Source organism: Myotis myotis, unplaced genomic scaffold (genome assembly GCF_014108235.1).
Source record: "Myotis myotis isolate mMyoMyo1 unplaced genomic scaffold, mMyoMyo1.p scaffold_m19_p_31, whole genome shotgun sequence".
NCBI lineage: Eukaryota > Metazoa > Chordata > Mammalia > Chiroptera > Vespertilionidae > Myotis > Myotis myotis.
Genome location: NW_023416337.1, coordinates 2,472,853 through 2,495,316, shown reverse-complemented (window position 1 = coordinate 2,495,316; position 22,464 = coordinate 2,472,853). Strand labels below are relative to the sequence as shown.

Below are 22,464 nucleotides of genomic sequence, written 5' to 3'. Positions count from 1 at the left end.
TTTTGTTTTGTTTTTAAAATATATTTTATTGATTTTTTACAGAGAGGGAGAGGGATAGAGAGTTAGAAATATCGATGAGAGAGAAACATCGATCAGCTGCCCCCTGCACACCTCCTATTGGGGATGTGCCTGCAACTGAGGTACATGCCCTTGACTGGAATTGAACCTGGGACCTTTCAGTCCGCAGGCCGACACTCTATCCACTGAGCCAAACCAGTTAGGGCGGGTTCCTGGTTTTACTTCCTCTTCCCATGGTCCCGATTCTGACTACCTACCTTCCTCTGTCTCCTCAAAGTGGTATTTATCTTTGTCTGACTTTTTTCACTCAGCATAATATTCTTTAATATTCCATTCTTTTTATACCGAGTGATATTCCATTGTGTATTTGTACTACAGCTTTTTTATCTACTTGTCTACTAATAGACACTTGGGGTGCTTTCATATCTTGGCTATTGTAAATAATGCTGCAATGAACATAAGGGTGCATATGTCTTTTGAATTAGTGCTTACATTTTCTCTGGATAAATACCCAGTAGTTAAATTGCTGGATTGTTAGATAGGTCTCTTTTCTATTTTTGGAGAAAATATTGTTGCCATGATTGCTCTAAAGTTATCAGAAGCCCTGACTCCCTATCACCTCAGGACAGCCATTTGTTGGCTGTTTTCTTTCATTCTGATTAAAGACCTCTGGTTCTTGGTAAGACAGGTAATAGTTGGTTGACACTGAGCGGGTGCTTTCTCTCCCTCATCCTCCTGAGCCTCCTCTGATACAGGCCACATTCAGGAGAGAGAGGTTGCCCCTAACTGCAGGGTGAGTGGAACTTGGCATGCTCTCCATGGTCTCACTGACACCATGTTGTAGCCCCATGTTACCCATCGGCACAGATCAATGTCTCAGCTCCCTTCTCCAGCACCACCTGGGGATGCTGAGGTGCCTTGCTACAGCCTCACCAGGGTCAGAGGCTAAGCCAGGGGTGGGCAAACTTTTTGACTCGAGGGCCACAATGGGTTCTTAAACTGGACCGGAGGGCCGGAACAAAAGCATGGGTGGAGTGTTTGTGTGAACTAATATAAATTCAAAGTCAACATCATTACATAAAAGGGTACGGTCTTTTTTCTTTTTAGTTTTATTCATTTCAAACGGGCCGGATCCGGCCCGCGGGCCGTAGTTTGCCCACGGCTGGGCTAAGCCCTCCCTCTCAGCCTCTGCTGGTGCGGACGGTGGGCCCGATATTCCTGTGGTGTGGCTGCAACGGAGCCGTTATTGTCAGCTGGGAGCCCTCTTTCCTCTCCCTTTGGCTACAGAACACAGGCTTCTGTTAGTTGTTTTGTCTGTGTCCATGGCATTTCCAGGTGGCCAGCTTCATCAGCCCTCAGTCTGGGAAATCCAGGAAACTCGTGTCATGCCATTTCTCAGGTCCCTAGCTGGTCTGACTTTTCTCTCCATCTTTCAGTCTTCTTAGACTTATTTTATATGTAATGTTAGGGGTTTGGTAATAAACCCCTAGTAAGAAACACCTAGTAAGAAACACCTAGTAAGAAAAATAGAGAAAATGTGTCTACTTCATCTTCCCAGACATAGAAATCTTGCATATACTTTTAATTAATACAACTTACTTTAAAAATATATTTCCTCCTAATGAACCCAATTTAGAAGATCTCATGGAAGTTTAATCTGCAAGATTCAGAGTTCTACCTGGTTTTGCGGAGAGTCAGCTCTCCAGGATGGCTTCTCTTGAGCGTGGCATCCCAACCAGAGGTGCCGCTGTGGTGCAGTGTGAGTGTTCGTGCATCTCTCAGAGAGCGTTGCTGAGAGTAAACCGAGAACCCATGCACAGTACGGCCTTAGCCTGCTGACGCCGAGGTGAAAATACAGAAGAGAGCTGCTTAGAACAGAACCAGGATGTAGTTTTGTGGAAAGCGCTTGCAGGGGGAAGCGCAAACAGTGATGTAAAAATGTTCAGGTGTGCTTTATTTATTTGTCATGTTCCCATTAACAAGTAAATGTAGGTCATCCTACTCAAATGCTAAGAATATTGACAAGCCCTTTAAACCCCAGTTTGGTTGTGCTCTTCCTTACAGAGATAGAGCTGCCTGCTTTGCTATTCAGAAAGGATTACAGGCATCACGTAGTAACATTAAGTTATTTGAGCATAATGATATGGCTGACCTGGAGCGACTGCTAAAAGAACAAGAGATCGAAGACCAAAAGGTAGGATTCTTTTGAAGAAAATTATGCAGTACTTTTCTACTCTAACCAGCTAAATTATATAGGAAATGATCATTTGTCATGAAAACTTGCCTGTGGATCACATTTGGATATTAAGGATGTTCCTGCTTATTAAGTGTACTTCATGCTGTAGAGCCAAGTTTGATGTAATTGCTTCATTACTGCCAAAATTATGTATGGCAAATTTGGGGAAGGTAATCAGGCAGCTTTCTAAAAAGGAGAGAGAGCCCGAACCAGTTTGGCTGGGTGGATAGGGTGTCGGCCTTCGGACTGAAGGGTCCTAGGTCCGATTTTGGTCAAGGGCACATGCCAGGGTTGTGGGCTCGATCCCCAGTAGGGGGCGGTCAGGAGGCCGCTAATCAGTGATTCTCATCATTGATTATTTCCTTCTCCCTCTCCCCCTCCCCCCTCTCTCTCCCTCTCCCCCTCCCCCTCCCTTTCCCTCTCCCCCTCCCCCTCTCTCTCCCTCTCCCCTTCCCTCCCTCTCTGAAAGCAATAAAAATATTAAAATTTTTAAAAAAGGAGAGAGAAAAACAGCCTGCCCTATGGGTGGGGGTGTATACTTTCAGCTCTGCAGGAATAGCTCCAGATTCAGTAGGACCGTGGTTGGGAAACCAGGGCTCGCGAGCCACATGCGGCTTTTTGGCCCCTTGAGTGTGGCTCTTCCACAAAATACCACGTGCGGGCGCGCACGTACAGTGCAATTGAAACTTGGTGGCCCATGTGCAGAAGTCGGTATTTTGTGGAAGAGCCGGTATTTTGTAGAAGAGCCACACTCAAGGGGCCAAAGAGCCGCATGTGGCTCATGAGCCACAGTTTGCCGACCACTGCACTAGGGTGTTCATGAGATGTAACAATTGGATTCAAAATAGATTAATTCATATCAGAATCAATCATGTATCAAGTGGAAGAAACAATAACATCAGATCTGAATTTACAAATTTATGAACAAAGTGAGACTCTCTCCCCACCCCACTGTCATGTGCTTCTAAGCAGCTGCTACCTGTGAGAAACAACAACCCCAAACCGGGTTTCCTGCCTTCTTGCCACCCATTTACACCGTTTCTTCCCCTTGAGGGAATGGGCTTGTTCCTCCGTGTGCCATGGGAGTGTGGCAGAGGAAATGTGTTCAGAGCATTACTGTTAGGATTATCATTTATTTTCTTCTGATGACGTGGATGAAGAAGGTAGCTCTGGTCTGTGATTCTACGGGAACTGTTACATGTAGACTGGACTAGGAACCTGGTCACCACAGCCTGTCTCAGCGTCACTTTCAAGGGGACTGTTCCAGGACAGCTCATTTGCCGGGAGCCGGTCCATCCTTGCTGTTTCAAGGGACCTGGCATATATGGCATACTGTTCTTAATATGTTTGCTCACCTTCTTGGCACTATGTGTTTTAACCAAGGTCTCCTCTCTGAGAAAGGTTGTTTCCCCAGGTAGGGATTTTCCCCTGAAGTTAGGGAGGGAATAAAACCCCTCAACTAAGTGCCAGGTGGGTAATTAATCACTTTAACTACGAACAATCATGCTTAAGCTACATAATCTTTACTCCCTGGAATGGAGATAAGAAACGCCCTAACCTTTGTAATAGAGATTGATAGGATTGAATCAACTGGTATAAATACAGATGTAATAAGACAGCAAGACACAGAACTTAGAACACAGAACTTAGAAGACAGAACCTACACACAGAACTTAGAAGACAGAACCTACACAGAACCTACAGACAGAAGAACTTCGCTGGAGAGAACATGGCAAAAGATCCTGGACTGAACCTGACTACAGAAATTGGCAAGAGAACCTGACTAGAACCTGGTGACTGAACCTGGCTGGAGAACCTAGCGAGGGAACATGGCTACAGAACCTGGCTGGAGTACCTGGAGAACCTAGCAAGAGAACATGGACACAGAACCTGGCTGGAGATCCAAACCAGAACTTCGCTGGAGATCCAGACCAGAACTTGGCTGAAGATCCTGGCTAGAGATCCTGGATAGGCTGCTGATCAACTGAATGCTGTCTTCGTGTCATTCCTTCTTCGCCGACTCCGTCTACACCTTTGGGGACCCCTGGACCTGCTGGGGTTGGACCCCGGCACTCATTCATTAGAGTCACTGATAAAAATGCCCATTTTTGTGTCAATTTTTGTTTATTCAAATATTTGCGTTATTCCTCTAGGATTCTGTCGTCTTTGTTAGGAGACAGCAGTCCTTACTGAGTACATAGACTCTGTGATGAACTTCCTCTGTGATACATGTGTTGTAGCTGCACAAGTAGGAAATTTTTTTTTTTTTAAATATACTTTTTAGTGATTTCAGAGAGGAAGGGAGAGGGAGAAAGAGAGAGAAAAATCAATGATGAGAGAAAATCATTGATGGGCTGCCCCCTGCACGGCCCCTACTGGGGACTGAGCCCACAACCCGGGCATGTGGCATGTGCCCTGTCCGGTATTAGAACCGTGACCTCCTGGTTTATAGGTCAACCCTCAACCACTGAGCCACACCGGCTGGGCACAACTAGGAAATCTTAACATTGAAACTATTCCATTGATGACTTTCTAAAAATCATTAAAAAATGTCCCTTGTTCTGACTTAGTAATAGCATGCTACCAGACTGAAGAACATTGCCTTGGGGAGTATGGCCAATGACCAGTCTGCTGTAGAGTTTATTCTGCCAAATTAGTATTGTACAAATCTGGAAAACATGATATTCAAATTTCTCTCTGTGTGTATGTGTGTGCACGCATGAGTGTGCACACGTGAGTGTGCGTGCGTGCACGCTTTACCAGATTTATATTACTTGTGAACTTTTTTTATAATAAAAAAATTATCTTGAAAATGTATTTCCATGTTATAGTTTTTACTAATTAATTTATACTATATTTTCCTGCCAAGAGTAGGTTTTCTAAATTACTCTGTATTTTTATTTTTAAAGGTGATTCTTTTTCAGTTTTATATAAATGTTAAATTTTTGAATATTTTCTACTTAGATGCTTATCTTTCCTTTGAAACTGAATTAAAATATTATAGTGTAGGCCAGGTATGGATCAAATTTTTGGGGGGTGGTATTAATTTCCCAAGATGTTTCTTGTTCCTTTTCCTACAGGGTTCTCTTGTCATATATTCTTCTAAAAATAAATAAATAAGTCAAGCATTTTATGGAAGAAATACAAATAACTAAGCATGTGAAAAATAATCTGAGAAAGATTATCAGAGAAAGTAGGCTAGCAGTTTTGGCCTGCCCAATTAGGGAACATTTTTTAATCGTAATAATCAGCCTCAACACAGACATGAGTGATGAGACAGAGGGCCCTCTTGGGGGTTTCATTGGCACAGCCTTTAGACGCAGTCACATTCCAGTATTCTTAAGTAGCTGTACCCTTGGGACTGGGATGTGGGGTGCTGTTATAGAAGATAATCAGAAGTGGTGTCAGAAATTGAAAGATATTTACGATTTGACGTAAAAAAGCAAAACAAGGGAAACAGCCTAAATGGAACATTAGGAGAATTGTTAATTTATGGTAAACCTACAAGGTAGAATTTCTCCCCTAAAATCATGTTTTAAATAATATTAAGTAATGTGGAAATGCTCATAACATCCTATATAATAGAAGGCTAATATGCAAATTAGCTGAACAGTGGAATGACCGGTCACTATGATGTGCACTGACCACCAGGGGGCAGATGCTCAACGCAGGAGCTGCTCCCTGGTGCTCAGTGCGCTCCCACAGGAGAAGCGCCGCTCAGCCAGAAGCCCTGAGCCAGGCTCATGGCTGGCGAGCGCAGCGGCTCCATGGCAGCGCTAAGGATGTCCACCAGGCAGGCAGGCAGGCAGAGGGGTTAGGGGCGATCAGCATGCGGACATCCCCCGAGGGGTCCCTGACTGCGAGAGGGTGCAGGCCAGGCTGAGGGCCCCACCCCCCCCCCCACCCCCAGTGCATGAATGTCGTGCACTGGGCCTCCAATCTATACTAATAAAAAGGTAATATGCTAATTAGACCTGATAGACCGGACATCTTCCAGTTGTCCAGTCCTCCTTCCGGACAAAGCCACGGTGGTAGGGGCAGAGGCAGAGGTGGTTAGGGGTAATCAGACTAGCAGGGGAGGGCAGTTAGGGGCGATCAGCCTGGCAGGGGAGAGCATTTAGGGGCAATCAGGGCTGGCAAGCAGAGGCAGTTAGGGGCAATCAGGCCAGCAGGCAGAGGCAGTTAGGAGCCGGCAGTCCTGTATTATGAGAGGGATGTTTGCCTGCTGATTTAGGCCTGATCCTACAGGGATTTTGTGCACCGGGCCTCTAGTCTATATATAAAAGCCTAAGCAACTGGCCAGTAGCTATGAAGCACACTGACCACCGGGGGCAGATTCTCAACACAGGAGCTGCTGAGCAGCAGCAACTTTGCAGAGTGCCCTCTTGCACTTTGGGACCTCTTGGGTGATGTTGGACTGCCGGTTTCAGCCCAATCCTTGCAGACCAGGCTGAGGGACCCCACCTGCCAGAGGAACCCGGCTCACTCTGCAGACGCCCTTCGTGCCCTGGCGCTGCCCCAGGTGTGGCTGGCCTGGGAGGGACCACAGGAGGTTGGCTCCAGGGTGTGTCCAGCCCATCTTGCCGTGTCCCGCTCTGCTGGGCACCTTCTAATTAACTTCCTTTCAATGTGCATGAATCCATGCACCGGGCCTCTAGTAATACCATCAAACCCATGTCCTAAAACTATTCCAGTAAAATCCTGATTTGAACAATGTAATTTATAAAGATACCAGAGGCCCGATGCATGAAATTCGTGCATTCAGGGTGGTGGTGTCCCTCAGCCCCGCCTGTGCCCTCTTGCAGTCCAGGAGCCCTTGGGGGATGTCCGGCTGACCGCGAGCCGGCCTAAGCCAGCAGTCGAACATCCTTAGTGCTGCCACAGAGCCGCTGCGCTCGCCAGCCATGAGCCTGCCTCAGGGCTTCTGGCTGAGTGGTGCTCCCCCTGTGTGAGCACACTGACCACCAGGGGGCAGCTTCTGCATTGAGCATCTGCCCCCTGGTGGTCAGTGCACATCATAGCAACCAGCCATTCTGCAGTTTGGTTGATTTGCATATTAGCTTTTTGTTATATAGCATAGGATGCTTTTTACAAGAACAACAAAAATTACCAATGTGTGGTTGTGAAGAGCTAATTTGTTAAATTGTTTTTTGTACTTTGTTATTTCCTAACAGTTTTACATTGAATATTTTCAAACCCTAAATAAGATACTTTGTTTTTAAAAGGCAGGGAAAGGCAGGATGCCCCCATGTCTCCAGCAGACCTGTGGCCTTGAAGTTTGTGTTAATGGCAGAGTAGAGATGACCAAGCAAACTCAGTGGTGGATACTTCAGCATACTGTGACAACTTTCGGAGTGTCCCAGCCTTGGGTTCTAAGCACCCCTTAAAGCAGAGCTCTGGCATTGGAGTTTCTAGATGTCCATCAGACAGGAGCTTAGAGGCAAGAAACTTTGAGTAGGAAGGTGGTGGTGAACTGTCTGTGGACCTCAGTGTTTTCAGCCCAGCACAGAGGAAGCATCTACACATTTGGCAGAGGGACTTGGAATCACCGAGGGGCAGGGCAGGTGTGTGTTGTCTGAAAAAAATCCCTCCATACCACTGCCTTCCAGCATCACTGGATGAGGTCATAGTCAGGTTTCCCTGACCCAGTAGTGCAGAGTAAGGAAAGGGGTTTCATCTGTTTTTTTGGTAAAAGAAGTATAAAGTAGGTTTTGTCTGTGTTTTTATTATGGAAAATTCTGGGCACTTTCAAAGGGAACAAAATAACATAATGAAGTCCCTATACCCTTCTCCCAGCTTGTTATCAACCTTCTGCCATTCTTCTATCCTCTGAACCACAATCTAATTCCCCACTACATCTCTATGATGATGATTGGCATCATTGTTATAGTTTATATTTTAGGTAAAATTTACAGACACTGAAACGCACAAATCCTTGCCTTTTTACCAATGGTTGGAACCATATAACCCAAGTATCATGGCCTCTATCATGACATCAAGCACCCTGTCATCCCAGAAAGTTCCCTGGGCACCTTCCCAGTCATTCTGAGCTTGGAGGGTTTTGTTTGTGTGATAATAGTCTCAGAGTGCCTCAACCGTGTGTGGGGGGGGGGGGGGCGGGGGGGCGGGGGGTGTCTCCTAGTTCATTGCAGGAGCTGAAAAACATGTCTGAGAGGAGAAAGCACTGTTTTTCCTCCTCATGATCTCAAACGTGGGCTTGAAATTCACACTGTCAATTTTTTTTTATTTTGATGAATAAATCTTGTAATAGATTTTTGTAATTTGGAGTTACTAAAATTTAAATGTTTATGGTTTTTCTTTTAAAGAATCCTCGCAAGGCACGTGTAACTCGACGTTTTATTGTAGTTGAAGGCTTATACATGAATACTGGCACCATTTGTCCTCTTCCAGAATTGGTAAGCAACCATGATTTCATTATCCTAGTATTCGGACTCTTTGGCAGTTTGCCTTTTGTTTATGACCACTTATAATGTATAACATCCACACTGCTGTGCACAATAAGGTCACAAGCACACTCGAATCATACCAGGGAAGTAGAGTAGCATGGAATGCCTACCCTGGCCTTTAAAGAGTGATCAAGACTCACCTTTTTAACACCAACTTCATCAAGGTGTAATCCTATATAATAAAAGCCCAATATGCTAAGTGTCCGACCGTTTATTCGACCAGTCACTATGACGTGCACTGACTACCAGGGGCCAGATACTCCAACCAGTAGGTTAGCTTGCTGCTGGAGTTCGCCGATCGGGACTGGGCGAGATAGGCCAAACACGTCTGGAGCCAATCTCCCTTGGTCCCTCCTCAGCGTCTAAAATAATTCTTCTAATTAGTTTCCTTTCAGTGTGCACAAATCCGTGCAGTGGGCCTCTAGTTGACATATAATAAAATACAAAGAAAGTTTACAGTCTAAGTTTTGATAGATGTATACGCCCCTATCACTGCCCCCATAGTTGAAATACAGAACAGATCTATCACTCTGGAATGTTCCCTCACGCCCCTTCCTAGTCAGTACACCCAAACCTGGCCCAGGGCCACCACTGATCTATTTTCTGTTCCTATAGTTTTGCCTTTTGTGTAGAACTTTGTCTAAATAAAATTATATGGTATGTATTTTGTAAAACTTAGCTTTTTTAACAAGGAAAGTAATACATTGTTTTTAGAAATCATGACTATTGAGATTTTTTTAAATTGAGATGAAATTTACATAACAGAAAGTTAGCTTTTTTTTTTTTAACTTTCAGTATCATGTTTATTTTTTCAATTTTACTGAAATGGGAATTCATATTTACAAATACTGAGAAAGTTTATAGAACCTAAAATGAGGCTTAAATAGTATGGAGCACTGTCTTGCTACAGTTAATTTTATCCAGATTCTAGGAAAAATAAATGATACTGGAAGTTGGTAAAATTAGCTAAAGTACCCAGCTTAGTGGCATTTAGTACCTGCACAGTGTGTGCACCTTCAATTCTCTCCTTCTAATTCCTTGTCATCGCTCCCAAAGAAGGCCTGTCCATCATGCAGTCCCTCTCCATCCCCCCCCCCCCCCCCATCCCTGAACAACCACCAGTCTGCTTTCTGTGTGGGTTTACCTATTCTGGGTATGGAATCATCCTAATATATATCAGGTATAGTAGTCCCCCATTATCCGCATGGGCACATTCCAAGACCCTCAGTGGATGCCTGAAACTGCAGATAGTATCAACCATGGTGTATATATATATATATATATATATATATATATATATATATATATACACACACACACACACACACACACACACACACACACAATGTTTTTCCTATAAATGCACATATACGATAAAGACTAATTTACAAATTAGGCACAGAAAAGATTAACAATAACTAATGATAAAAGCCTAATATGCTAAGTGTCTGTTCCAGTTGTCTGTTCAACCAATCAAAGGGTAATATGCTAATGATATGCTAAGGCCGCTCAACCGTTTGCAAGGACGTGCACTGATCACCAGGGGGCAGATGCTTCGACTGGTAGGTTAGCTTGCTACTGGGGTCCAGCTGATCAAGACTGAGCTAGACGGGCTGTACACGCCCTGGAGCCCTCCCTCGGTCCCTCCCCAGCTGGTCAACCTCCCGCGTCCCTCCCGGCACCGATTGTCAACCTCCCGCGTCCCTCCCGGCACCGATTGTCAACCTCCCGCATACCTCCCTGGCACCGATCGTGCACCGTTGGGATCCCTCAGCCTGGCCTGTGCCTTCTCGTAATCTGGGCTGAGTGACCTCCCCCCCCCCACCCCCACCCCCGCCCCGAGTGCATGAATTTCATGCACTGGCCCTCTAGTATCTACACTAATAAAAGAGAAACATGGTAATTGGCGTACGACCGCTACCCTTTTCATTGGCTAATCAGCGAGATATGCAAATTAACTGTCAGCCAAGATGGCGGCCGGCAGCCAGGCAGCTTGAAACTAACATGAGGCTTGCATGCCTCAGTGACGGAGGAAACCAATGTTCCCCGCCTGCCGCTGCAGGCCTCTGAGCGGGCAGTTTCAAACATTGTAACAAATACCGCCGGACTTCAGCCAGCAGATTCGCAACATTGTATGCAAAGGCCAGAAACCTACTTTCAGGAGCGGAGGCCTAAGAGCTGGAGCCAAGCCTCAAGCTAAAGCTGGCCCAGAATTTAAAAAAAAAAAAAAAAAGGAAAAAAGGAGCGTTTGGGAGTTCAGTCACCCCCAGCCTGAAAACAGCCCTCAGCCCCTCACCCAGACTGGCCAGGCACCCCAGTGGGGACCCCCACCCTGAAGGGTGTGTGACCAGCTGTAAACAGCCATCATCCCCTCACCCAGGCTGGCCAGGCACCCCAGTGGGGACCCCCACCCTGATCCAGGACACCCTTCAGGGCAAACGAGCTGGCACCCACCCATGCACCAGGCCTCTACCCTATATAGTAAAAGGGTAATATGCCTCCCAGCACCGGGATCGGCGGAGCCGAGAGGCCTCCCGGCACCGGGATCAGCATGACAGGAGGCAGCGCCCAAACACCCTGATCGGCCCTGCTCTGTGTGTGACAGGGTGCGGCACCCCAACCCCCCAGGGCCCTGCTCTGTGTGTGACGGGGTAGAGCCATAACCTCCCCATCAGCCCTGCCCTGAGTGTGACAGTGGCGGCGCCCCAACCCCCTGATCGGCCCTGCTCTGTGGGTGATAGAGGGCGGTGCCCCAACACCCCCCGCCCCCCCCACGGGCCCTGCTCTGTGTGTGATGGGGTAGAGTCATAACCTCCCCATCAGCCCTGCCCTGAGTGTGACAGTGGCGGCGCCCCAATCCCCTGATTGGCCCTGCTCTGTGGGTGATAGAGGGTGGCGCCCCAACCCATTGATCCGCCCTGCTCTGTGTGTGACAGGGGACGGTGCCCCAACTCCCCTATCGGACCTGCTCTGTGGGTGATAGAGGGCGGTGCCCCAACACCCCCCGCCCCCCCCCACGGGCCCTGCTCTGTGTGTGATGGGGTAGAGTCATAACCTCCCCATCAGCCCTGCCCTGAGTGTGACAGTGGCGGCGCCCCAATCCCCTGATTGGCCCTGCTCTGTGGGTGATAGAGGGTGGCGCCCCAACCCATTGATCCGCCCTGCTCTGTGTGTGACAGGGGACAGTGCCCCAACTCCCCTATCGGACCTGCTCTGTGCGTGGCAGGGGGGAGCTCCCCAACCCCCTGATGGGCCCTGCTCTGTGCATGACAGGGTACGGAGCCCCAAACCCTCTGATGGGCCCTGCTCTGTGTGTGACAGGGGGCAGTGCCCCAACCCCCGGATTGACCCTGCTCTGTGCGTGACAGGGTGTTGCGCCGCAACCTCCCCATCGACCCTGCCTTGAGTGTGACAGGGGGTGGTGCCCCAACCCCCCAATCGGCCCTACCCTGAGTGTGACTGAGGGTGGCATCGCAACCTCCCGATCCACCCTGCTCTGTGCATGACAGGGGGCAGCGCCCCAACTCCCCAATCGGCCCTGCTCTGAGCCCGACCAGGGGCTGCACCTAGGGATTGGGCCTGCCTTCTGCCACCCAGGAGCAAGCCTAAGCCAGCAAGTCGTTATCTCCCGAGGGGTCCCAGACTGCTAGAGGGCACAGGCCGGGCTGAGGGACCCCCCCTTCCCCCCGAGTGCACAAATTTTTGTGCACCGGGCCTCTAGTTAATTAATAAAAGTTACATGAGCTCTAACCAGTTTAGCTCGGTGGATAGAGCATCGGCCTACGGACTGAAGGGTCCCAGGTTCGATTCCAGTCAAGGGCATGTACCTTGGTTGCAGGCACATCCCAGGTGGTGAGTGTGCAGGAGGCAGCTGATCAATGTTTCTCTCTCATCGATGATTCTAACTCTCCCTCTCGCTTCCTCTCTGTAAAAAAAATCAATAAAATAATATATATTTTTAAAAAGTTACATGAATGTGGTCACTTGTTTCAGGGGTCCCTGGCTGAAGTTTTCATGTGAGTTCAGTGCTTTCTGGAGCAGCATGTTACCATCAATTGGAACATGTTTTCTGTTCAAGTCTTCTACCTGCAGATTTAACGTCTTTTCTGTCTTAACTAAGCACTCACACACTGTGGCTGTAAGTTTTGCAGATTGGGAACAGCAAAACTAGCATGAATTTCTTTCTTTAAATCCTCACTCAAGGATATTCTGCCATTGATTTTATTTTTAGGGAGAGTGGAAGAGAGAGGAGAGACAGACAGAAACATCGATTGGTTGCCTCCTGCACGTGCCTGGGCCGAGGAGAAGCCTGCAACCTAGGTACTTGCCCTTGACCGGAATCGAACCCGGGACCTTTCAGTCTGTGGGCTGATGCCCTATCCACCAAACCAAACTGGCTAGGACATCTTTTTCCTTCTTCACAAATTCAGTTAGAAGATCATAGATCTTAGCTACCTAAGCATATGATTTTTTTTTTCTTAAGTCAAGAACTTTCACTTTTTCATATAAAGGAAGTACTTTACAGTTTCTCTTCAGCCTGTCAGGATAGCCAGCACCACTGCTCTAGCACTGCGGGGCGCAAGCATTGCGACACCTCCACAGTCAATCCGGTAACAGACAGCTGCTGTGTGTCCGGTCCTACACGGGTACCCTGGGCAAAGGATGGTGCACGTCCCGGGCAGGACCGAGGGTGCGCGAGACTTCACCACACTGCTCAGAGGGGCACGGGCTGTTTATTGAATGATTTGTTTCTGGGATTTTCCAGTTGATGTTTTCAGACCACAGTTGACTGTGGGTGATGAAACCATGAAATGTAAACTAAGCTGAGGGGAGACTATTCACACATGACCTTTGTGTGTGGTTTTGTTCCCTGAGCTCCGTGTTCTCCCAGTCCCATGGTCGGTAAACTACGGCTTGCGAGCCACATGCGTCTTCTTGGCCCCTTGAGTGTGGCTCTTCCACAAAATACCACGTGCGAGCATGCACGTACAGTGCGATTGAAACTTCGTGGCCCATGTGCAGAAGTCAGTATTTTGTGGAAGAGCCAGTATTTTGTGGAAGAGCCACACTCAAAGGGGCAAAGAGCCGCATGTGGCTCACGAGCCGCGGTTTGCCGACCACTGTCCCAGTCCTTCCACTTGTGGCATGGACCAGCGCTCCATGCCTCTGTCGTGCTGAGTAACACGCAGTCTGTGGGTACGCAGCATTTTGTTTTTCTGCTGAATATTTGGGTTGCTTCCACCGTCTGGCTACTGTGAACAGCGCTGCTATGAACATTTGTGGACAAGCATTTCTTTGAGTTATTTGTTTTCAGAAATTGTGTCTATATATATAGCCATGTAATTGCTAGATCACATGGTAGTTTTATGTTTAACTTACTGAAGAACTGCCATACTGTTTCCTCAGTGGCTGTACCATGCTATTAATATGGTATATTACATGGATTGATTTTCCTGTGTTGAACCACTCTTGCATTTGACTATGAAAATTTGAATCTATAAGTCCATCACTTTGAATAAGGATTTAAAATAAAGGTTTCATAGCTAATTTTTCAAGTTTTTGCTATGTTTTGAGGAAATATGGATACATCCTAAATATCAATGAAAGATTTGTCTTTGTTTTCCTCTCGTTTTCATGAGTATCAAAGACTGATAGAATAATGAGGGGGGACAGGGGCACAGGGGTTAGGGGCCCAGAAGAGGCTAGAATGTCTGTTGTAGGACTAGGATCCCAGAGCAGTGCGTATGGGCAAGTGTCAGCAAGGAAGCAAGATCGCAAGTGAGGGAGAGGTCAAGATGTGCCAGATCTGAGTACAGAAAGGTTACAGGACACAAAATAGGGTTCGACTGTGGATTCCTCTTTGACTGATTTGTTTATTTGTGTACCAGTACTGTCATAATACTATTAAACTAGGGGCCCAGTGCACGAATTTGTGCACCTTGAAAGGAACTGTGGGCCACGAGGCTGCAGTGGGCACAGGGGTGGGTCTCGGTCTATCCTCCGTGCCCCTGCTGGCCACTCCTGCCGCAGCCTCCGGTCCCCTCTCTGCCGGTAGCCCCGCTCCCACTGCCGCCGCTCCCACGCACTGATGATCCCAACCCAGCTCGCACCGCTGTTGGCACTGAGCGATTGAGGCTGGCGCCAGCAGCAGGTGCAAGCAGGGCCGGCACGATCAGTGGGTGCAAGTGGCAGCTGCTGCCCCGATTGCCCTTCATGAGCGATCTGGGCTGGCGCTGGCAGCAGATGCGAGTGGTGGCTCTGGCGCTGGCTGTTGGTGAGAGCGGTGGCTCCTGTGCCGGCAGCGGGTGCAAGCGCCAGGTGGGACCGTGGCGTGTGGAGCAAAGAATTTTCAGTAACTACCAGAGGCTCGCCCTGATGACAGCGACTGGCGGCCCACGTTGGTCTGGCGCCCCCATTCACCTGCTCCACCATCTCACCATAGCCAACACCCACCATGTTCCACGTATGCCCCCTGATGGTCAGCACACATCATAGTGACCGGTTGTTAGGTTGTTCCGCCATTCGGTCTATTTGCATATTAGCCTTTTATTATATAGGATATACTCTATGACTTTTAAAAACTTTCTCATTCATATTAATGGATGGAAAGAGTGTTGAAGAGAGGTAATTCTCCCCAAATAAGTTTATTAATTTTTAATTAAAATTCAGCAAAAAGCTCAGTGTGCCCCCCCTGAATTTGATATTGATTAGCAAGATTAGCCGATAAAATCTTGATTAAAAAATAAATTATCACCCAGGCCAGTGTGGCTGAGTTGGTTGGGCATCGAGTCGTCCCGTGCACTACAAGGTTGCTGGTTCAATTCCTGGTCAGGGCTCATGCCTGCGGATTTGATCCCCAGTTAGGCCATGTGCAAAAGGCAACCAATCGATATTTTTCTCTCTCTTTCTTTCTCGTTCTCTCTCTTTCTCCCTTCCTCTCTCAAAATCAATAAATATTTTTTAAAAATAAAAATCAATAAATTACCTGAGACTTGGGACACATTTTATACATTACTAAAGGCCCGGTGCACAAAATTTGTTCATGGGGGTGTGGGGTCCCTCAGCCCGGCCTGCACCCTCTCCAATCCGGGACCCCTCGGGGGATGTCTAACTGCTCCCCTACCTGCCTGATCGCCCCTAACTGCTCCCCTGCTGGACTGATCGCCCCTAACCACCTCTGCCTTGCCCCGCACCCGGGACCCAGGATTCCCTCCTCCAGCTGGTTGCAGGCACCCGGGACCTGGGCTTCCCTCCCTCTGGCTGGCCGCAGGCACCCAGGACCCGGGCCAGCTTCGCCCAGGCCAGCCACAGCCTCAGGGGACCATGGGTGGGCGGCTTGTCCCTCTCCTGGGCCACAGCCTGGCTGGTCCTCATTCCTCTCTCGCGAACTCATTTGTGCCTGGCTGGTCCCCATTCCTTTCTCCCCAGTGTTGAGTATCTGGGCCATGACGGCGTGAGGGCATGACAACATTTGCATATTAGCTCTTTATTATATAGGATTCCTATAATTTCAATGTAAAAAGGTCCTTTTTTCCACAAATCTGTTTTTATTGATTTGAGAGAGATAGAGAGAGGAAGTGAGAGGGAGATAGAAACATTGATCGGCTGCCTACTGCATACTCCTTACTGGTGTGTGCCCTGACTGGGAATTGAACCTGTGATCTCCTGGTACATGGGATGATGCTCACCCAATTGAGCCACACTGGCCAGACAATGTGAAAAGATCCTAAAATTAAATCTTTAGTAATCAAAATACATGAGTCATGGGAATGTTTGAGAGGTCAACTTCTCATCATATATATAAAAATTTAGTGGTTTATAATCACTGTATTTTAATTCAGTTGTGAAATTGACCCTGTACATATCAAATGGGATAATTAAACCCTAGAGGATAAAAAAAACCTATAAACAAACATGCACATGCCCAACTTCCCACAGTGTACACAAAAATATAAAAGACATGAAATGCTTAGGAGAAAATACAGATCAATATGCATCCGAACCTTGATGGGAAAGGACTTTCTTCTAAGCCTGAAAGGAAAGGGGAAATCTTTTTCTGCATTAAAAAATGACATGGATCCCAAGTTAAAACATAGTGCCACTGAGGGAGGGAAGAGAGTACGTTTCCCCAGGAGTTTTTGTGTGATCAGACCTGTACTTAACTGATCCTATATTATAAAAGGGTAATATGCAAACTAACCCTAACTGCAGAATGACTGGTCGCTATGACACACACTGACCACCAGGAGGCAGACGCTCAATGCTGGTGCTTCCCCCTGGTGGTCAGTGCACTCCCACAGGGGGAGCTCTGCTCAGCCACAAGCCAGGCTGACGGCTGCCAACACAGCAGTGATGGCGGGAGCCTCTCCCGCCTCCTCAGCAGCGTTAAGAATGTCCGACTGCAGCTTAGGCCTGGTCCCCGCTGGAAAGTGGACATCCCCCAAGGGCTCCCGGGCTGCCAGAGGGATGTCTGACTGCCAGCTTAGGCCCGATCCCCTGGGGAGCCGGCCTAAGCCAGTAGGTAGACATCGCCCAAGGGGTCCCAGACTGCGAGAAGGCACAGGCCGGGCTGAGGGACCACCCCCCCTGAGTGCACAAAATTTTGTGCACCGGGCCTCTAGTAGGTTATATGTCTATACTCATAATGGCTCACCTTGTACTTTTTTATTTTTTTTTATTTTTATTTTTTAAATATATTTTATTGATTTTTTTACAGAGAGGAAGGGAGAGAGATAGAGAGTTAGAAACATCGATGAGAGAGAAACATCGATCAGCTGCCTCCTGCACATCTCCCACTGGGGATGTGCCCGCAACCCAGGCACATGCCCTTGACCGGAATCGAACCCGGGACCCTCCAGTCTGCAGGCCGACGCTCCATCCACTGAGCCAAACCGGTTCGGCATCCTTGTACTTTTTTAGAAATTACATTTTGAAGCATCACAAGTCAGTGGATTGTCGTTACTGACGTTCTCAGGTTCTGTAAACCTGCTGCAGGCACTGAATTACAGACCGTGAGCTGTTGCTCCTGGGCAGACACAGAGGTAGTTCTCGGCAAGGCTCTGCTCACCACCTTCTCCTCAGTCCTTGAGTCACAGCCTCATTTTGTGTGTTTCTGTTTAAAGACACCCTCTTTAATTGATAGTGTTGATTCACCAGCGTTGAGCTCTGGCTGACAGCGCTGTGACTCTCACCTGCAGGAAACTCATCTAGCTCACGTCTTTTCTCCACGGGGCACATCACAGCCTCTCGCTGAAGAACAGCACTTGGCACTCCACCTGGGACCACTTTAGACAACAGGGTCACCAACAAAAATCACAGAATATAAGAAAATGTGGCAATAAATAGACTGTGAAAAGAGCACTTTCTTACAGTATGAGCTGAAGCCGCTCCTGTGCAGCACAGCTGGGAAGGGCTTGTCAGGTGACTCCGAGTTCCCACTGCTCTGCCCTGGGCCTGGAGGACGGATTTGGGGGTACAGCTCCATGTCAGCAAGTGGGCAGTTCACAGATAAGAATGTGCCTGTCTTGAGGAGCAGCTGCGTGCTTTTTCTCCCTTGTCATGTTGGGGTAATTTGTTCTTCCCAGGGTGTTCTCTTTGCTACTCCTAATCAGACTTGTAAAGCTCTGTCTTATTAACACTTAGGTTCAGTTAAAATACAAATACAAAGCCAGGATCTTTCTGGAGGAAAGCCTTTCGTTTGGAGTGCTGGGGGAGCATGGCCGAGGAGTCACTGAGCATTTTGGAATCAATGTAAGTTTTCCTTTTTTGGAACATGCCTCATACCGGAAATGCGCGGTCCCATCCTGCTGGGCAGGTTCACAGCACAGGCAGTGCATGCACGTGCAGGGCCCGCCGCTCTGGTGTCTGTCCCCTCACAGCCACGAGGGTCGGGTCCCCGCAGGCTGCCAGCTCAAGGCGCGTCATAGAGTCTGTGCTGTGTTCATCGGGCAGCATTGGATCCGGGTTCCGCACCTGTGCTCTAGGAACAGTTGCATTTACCTCGCATTGTGTGTAAATTGTTCCTGGTGATGAAGTGGCAAAAGGGATAAAGTGAAACACTTTCGGGAGTGCTTTGCACTGTCCCTTCTTGTAGCGATCGATTGTGTGTGTCCATCCTCTATTTTCACATGCGTAGCTTGTAGAACCCAGGCGTTGACATGATTATTGCTGAAATCTCAGTGGGCTTGAAATTGGTCTTTTTTAATTGAGGAATAATTGACACGGTCCCTCTTTTCTGGCAGATCGATGATATTGATCTCATCAGTGCCAACATGGAGAATGCACTTGCTTCGATTGGGGGCTTCTGCTGTGGCCGGTCTTTTGTAATCGACCATCAGGTAGGTTCTTTCTAAAACAAGCTGTAGCCAAAACTCCTTCTCCTTGGTCACCAAGAACTGTGACTTATAATTAACATTTCATTCACAGTTAATCACAATTTTTTTGTTGTTGTTTTGTTTTGTTAATCCTCACCTGAGGTTATTTTCTCCATTGATATTTAGAGAGAGGGGAAGGAAGGGGCAAAGGGGAGAGAGAGGAGGGGGGAGGAAGGGAAGAAGGGAGGGAGGAACATATTTATGTTTTTAACTTGTTTCTTCTCAGCGCCTTTCCGGTCAGGGATACTGCTTTTCTGCCTCGTTGCCGCCCTTGTTAGCTGCTGCTGCCATTGAGGCCCTCAACATTATGGAAGAGAATCCAGGTATAACCTTCGAACCCAGGAAGTCAGACTGCAGGTTACATTAGCCCTGGTCCTATGCGCTTTTTGGAGGAATTAGCTAGAGATAATGTGCCAGTCAGCTCTGGGCTGAGTCTCACTCTCGGCCTGACTGGAGAGGAGCAGGGCAGCGCGCTCCTGTGTCTGCCGGCCTGGAGCTGAGCTGGAGCGGAGCACTGCTTCCCATGTGGGTGGGCGCAGTACTGGGCCTGTGTCGTCTGTTTATCTCTTTTTTTAGAAATTAGCCCAAGTGTGCTACTAATTTTTGTTACATATACTTTTATGACTGTCTAACTTCCCTTCCGCTTTTAAATCATCGATTGGATTCTAGTTTACGACCATTAAAATCAACTGAATTTAAAACGTGGCTTTGGTTGTGATCATGCCTCCTCACCAAAGCCTGAAACAGAATTTGAGAAATAGGCATAACCTGGTATTTCTTGAATTTCAAATTTTCTAAGTTTCTAAATTTTCAACTTTGGGTTTAATTCAGAGAGTTGGGGACCGTGAGTGTTTTCTGGGCACTTTCCCACACCTGCCCGGCAGGTGGCCTGGCCCTCCAGCCTCCTGCTCAGGTAGTTTAGTTGTCCAGGTTTTCTTGAGGAAATGGAAAATATCAAGGAAAAGATCATCAAAATTATTACATACGGTCTCTATTTTTTACCAGATTGTTTACCAGTTTGATATTTCTGTAACAGATATCTTGGTACCCTTTTATCCTTAGCCAAATTATTTGTAGAATTTTGATAAGAACAAGAGCCATTGTTTTGCTGTGGAAAACGTCATCCCAGCTTTGCTAAGAAGGATGAACAGGTATCGGTGTGTGCCAAGGACGAAAGCTTGGCCTCCAGAGGCGTTTCTGGCCGCCTATCTGTGTGTTGTTAGTATGTGGAAGGATTTGCAGCATTTTAAATTTATGAACTTGAAATGGATCTTTTTAAAAAAATATATTTCTTTTATTGATTTCAGAGAGGAAGGGAGAGGGAGAGAGAGATAGAAACATCAATGATGAGAGAGAATCATTGATTGGCTGCTTCCTGCATGCTCCCCACTGGGGATCAAGCCTGTAACCCAGGCATGTGCCCTTGACCGGAATCAAACCTGGGACCCTTCAGTCCGCAGGCCGATGCTCTATCCACTGAGCCAAACCGGCTAGGACTTGAAATAGATCTTTAAAAAATATTTTTTGATTAGTAATACCAGATTTTCCAAATATGTACTTGACCTTGAACAACATGGGTTTGAACTTCCCAGGTCCATGTGTATGCGATGTTTTTCAATAAATACCTGCACCATCTTCCATTGATTTGAGGATGCTGAGGTCCTACTGTGTGCATTGATCTGTGCCATGTCGTATGCATCTGCGGATTTTGGTATTCCCCACAAATGCCAAGGGACAACTTAAGTTTTTAAAAGTCAGAAGTTAAACTCAGCCTGGCCAGTGTTGCTCAGTGGTTGAGTGTCAGCCTATGAACCAAGAGGTCAAGTTTTGATTCCTGGTCTGGGCACATGCCCGGGTTGCAGGCTCAATCCTTGGTGAGGGTAGGGTGTGCAGGAGGCAGCCAATCAATGATTCTCATCATTAATGTTTCTATCTATCTATGAAATGAAGTAAAACTACATATCCCATCTAATAAAGAGGTAATATGCAAATTGACCATCACTCCAACACACAAGATGGCCACCCCCATGTGGTCAAAGATGGCTGGCAAGGGAGGGCAGTTGGGGGTGATTGGGTTGGCAGGGGAGGGCAGTTAGGGGTAATCGGGCTGGCAGGGGAGCAATTAGGTGTCAATCAGGCCGGCAGGGGAGCAGTTAGGGGGTGATCAGGCTGGCAGGGGAGTGGTTAGGGGCAATCAGGCAGGCAGGCAGGCAGGCGAGCAGTTGGGAGCCAGCAGTCCTGGAGTGTGAGAGGGATGTCCGACTGCCCAGTGGGATTGGGCCTAAATGAGCAGTCGGACATCCCTCGACGAGTCCCAGATTGGAGAGGGTGCAGGCTGGGCTGAGGGACACCCTCCACCCCCACCGCCGCACGAATTTCATGCACCAGGCCTCTAGTATATTATAAAAATTTTTAACTCAGGTTTTTAACCCTTGCATTGTCCAAGGGTCACCTGTACTGAGGAATGTTTTTTTTACCAGGTATTTTTGCAGTGTTGAAGGAAAAGTGCAGACGAATTCATAAAGCTTTACAAGGGTAAGTTTTCTGTTTTCAACCAGCTTAAAGTTTACCTGCTCCGCATATAAACCATTACTGAAAAATTTTCCGTGTCGTCTCTTTAGTTTGGAGCATATTTGATAGGCTCGGGTCAGTTTGAATTGCAACTAAGAAACCAAAACCTCAGTTCACTCAGATTTGTCTGTCTGTATGCATGAAACCAGAGCACCCGCTGTGTCATCATTTCAGGGAATCATGATTGTTTTTCTAAGGAGTGATACAAGCTCAATAATAAAATATGCTAGCAGTGCTCAAGATAGAAACAACGCATGCCCGAGTGCGCAGCCGCCTGTAGGAGCAAGCGGCCGGCACGTGCTGCTCGTTGGTGGCTGTGCACGTGCTGTCCGCAGGCCTTAGGAAATTACTAAGGTGTGTTTCAGGTTCATGTGAGAAAAAGAAACAAGTGAAATTGGAGTGAACCTGATGAGTGGCTTATTTGTTTTAATGACACAAGAACTTCAAGATTCCTCGAGTGAGAGAAAATGGAAGCTGGTGATGTTTCAGGCAGATCTCTGGTCTTACAGAACATGGTCTCACAGTGCCCACGGGGTTTCTTCCTGCCTTTTCTAAGGTGAAACCTGCCCTTTGGGGATGTAAGGCATCTCTCTGTTGCCAGATATGGAAACTAGAAACTTTTGTAAAAGAAAAGGCCAGGCGAAAGGCGAGCAGCTCACAGCTGTGCCAGGTAAAGGAGGGGCAGAAGTGAGTCACGTTCTGGGTGTGTCTGCCTCAGCATAACAGCAGTTCTTGCACGATTTGTGGTGGAGAGGCACAGTGTGTGCTTCCAGTCACACTGGTGATGAAATGTGAACGT

General features: G+C 47.6%; 1 protein-coding gene across 10 annotated transcripts in view; it reads left to right on the top strand.

The window, feature by feature from the left end:
• SPTLC1 (serine palmitoyltransferase long chain base subunit 1) overlaps positions 1-22,464 on the top strand; it is a 90,636-nt gene that overhangs the window by 53,186 nt on the left and 14,986 nt on the right. For 6 of the 10 annotated variants that reach the window (XM_036302433.1, XM_036302427.1, XM_036302424.1 and 3 more), the window contains 6 exons: positions 2,083-2,212; positions 8,581-8,670; positions 18,364-18,471; positions 18,963-19,058; positions 19,321-19,417; positions 21,575-21,629. In XM_036302433.1, the coding sequence (XP_036158326.1) occupies positions 2,083-2,212; positions 8,581-8,670; positions 18,364-18,471; positions 18,963-19,058; positions 19,321-19,417; positions 21,575-21,629 (576 nt within the window). Of the gene's footprint in view, positions 1-1,654; positions 2,002-2,082; positions 2,213-8,580; positions 8,671-18,363; positions 18,472-18,962; positions 19,059-19,320; positions 19,418-21,574; positions 21,630-22,464 lie in introns of those variants that run through there. The other 4 variants (XM_036302426.1, XR_004966656.1, XR_004966655.1 and 1 more) reach the window with 4 other exon arrangements.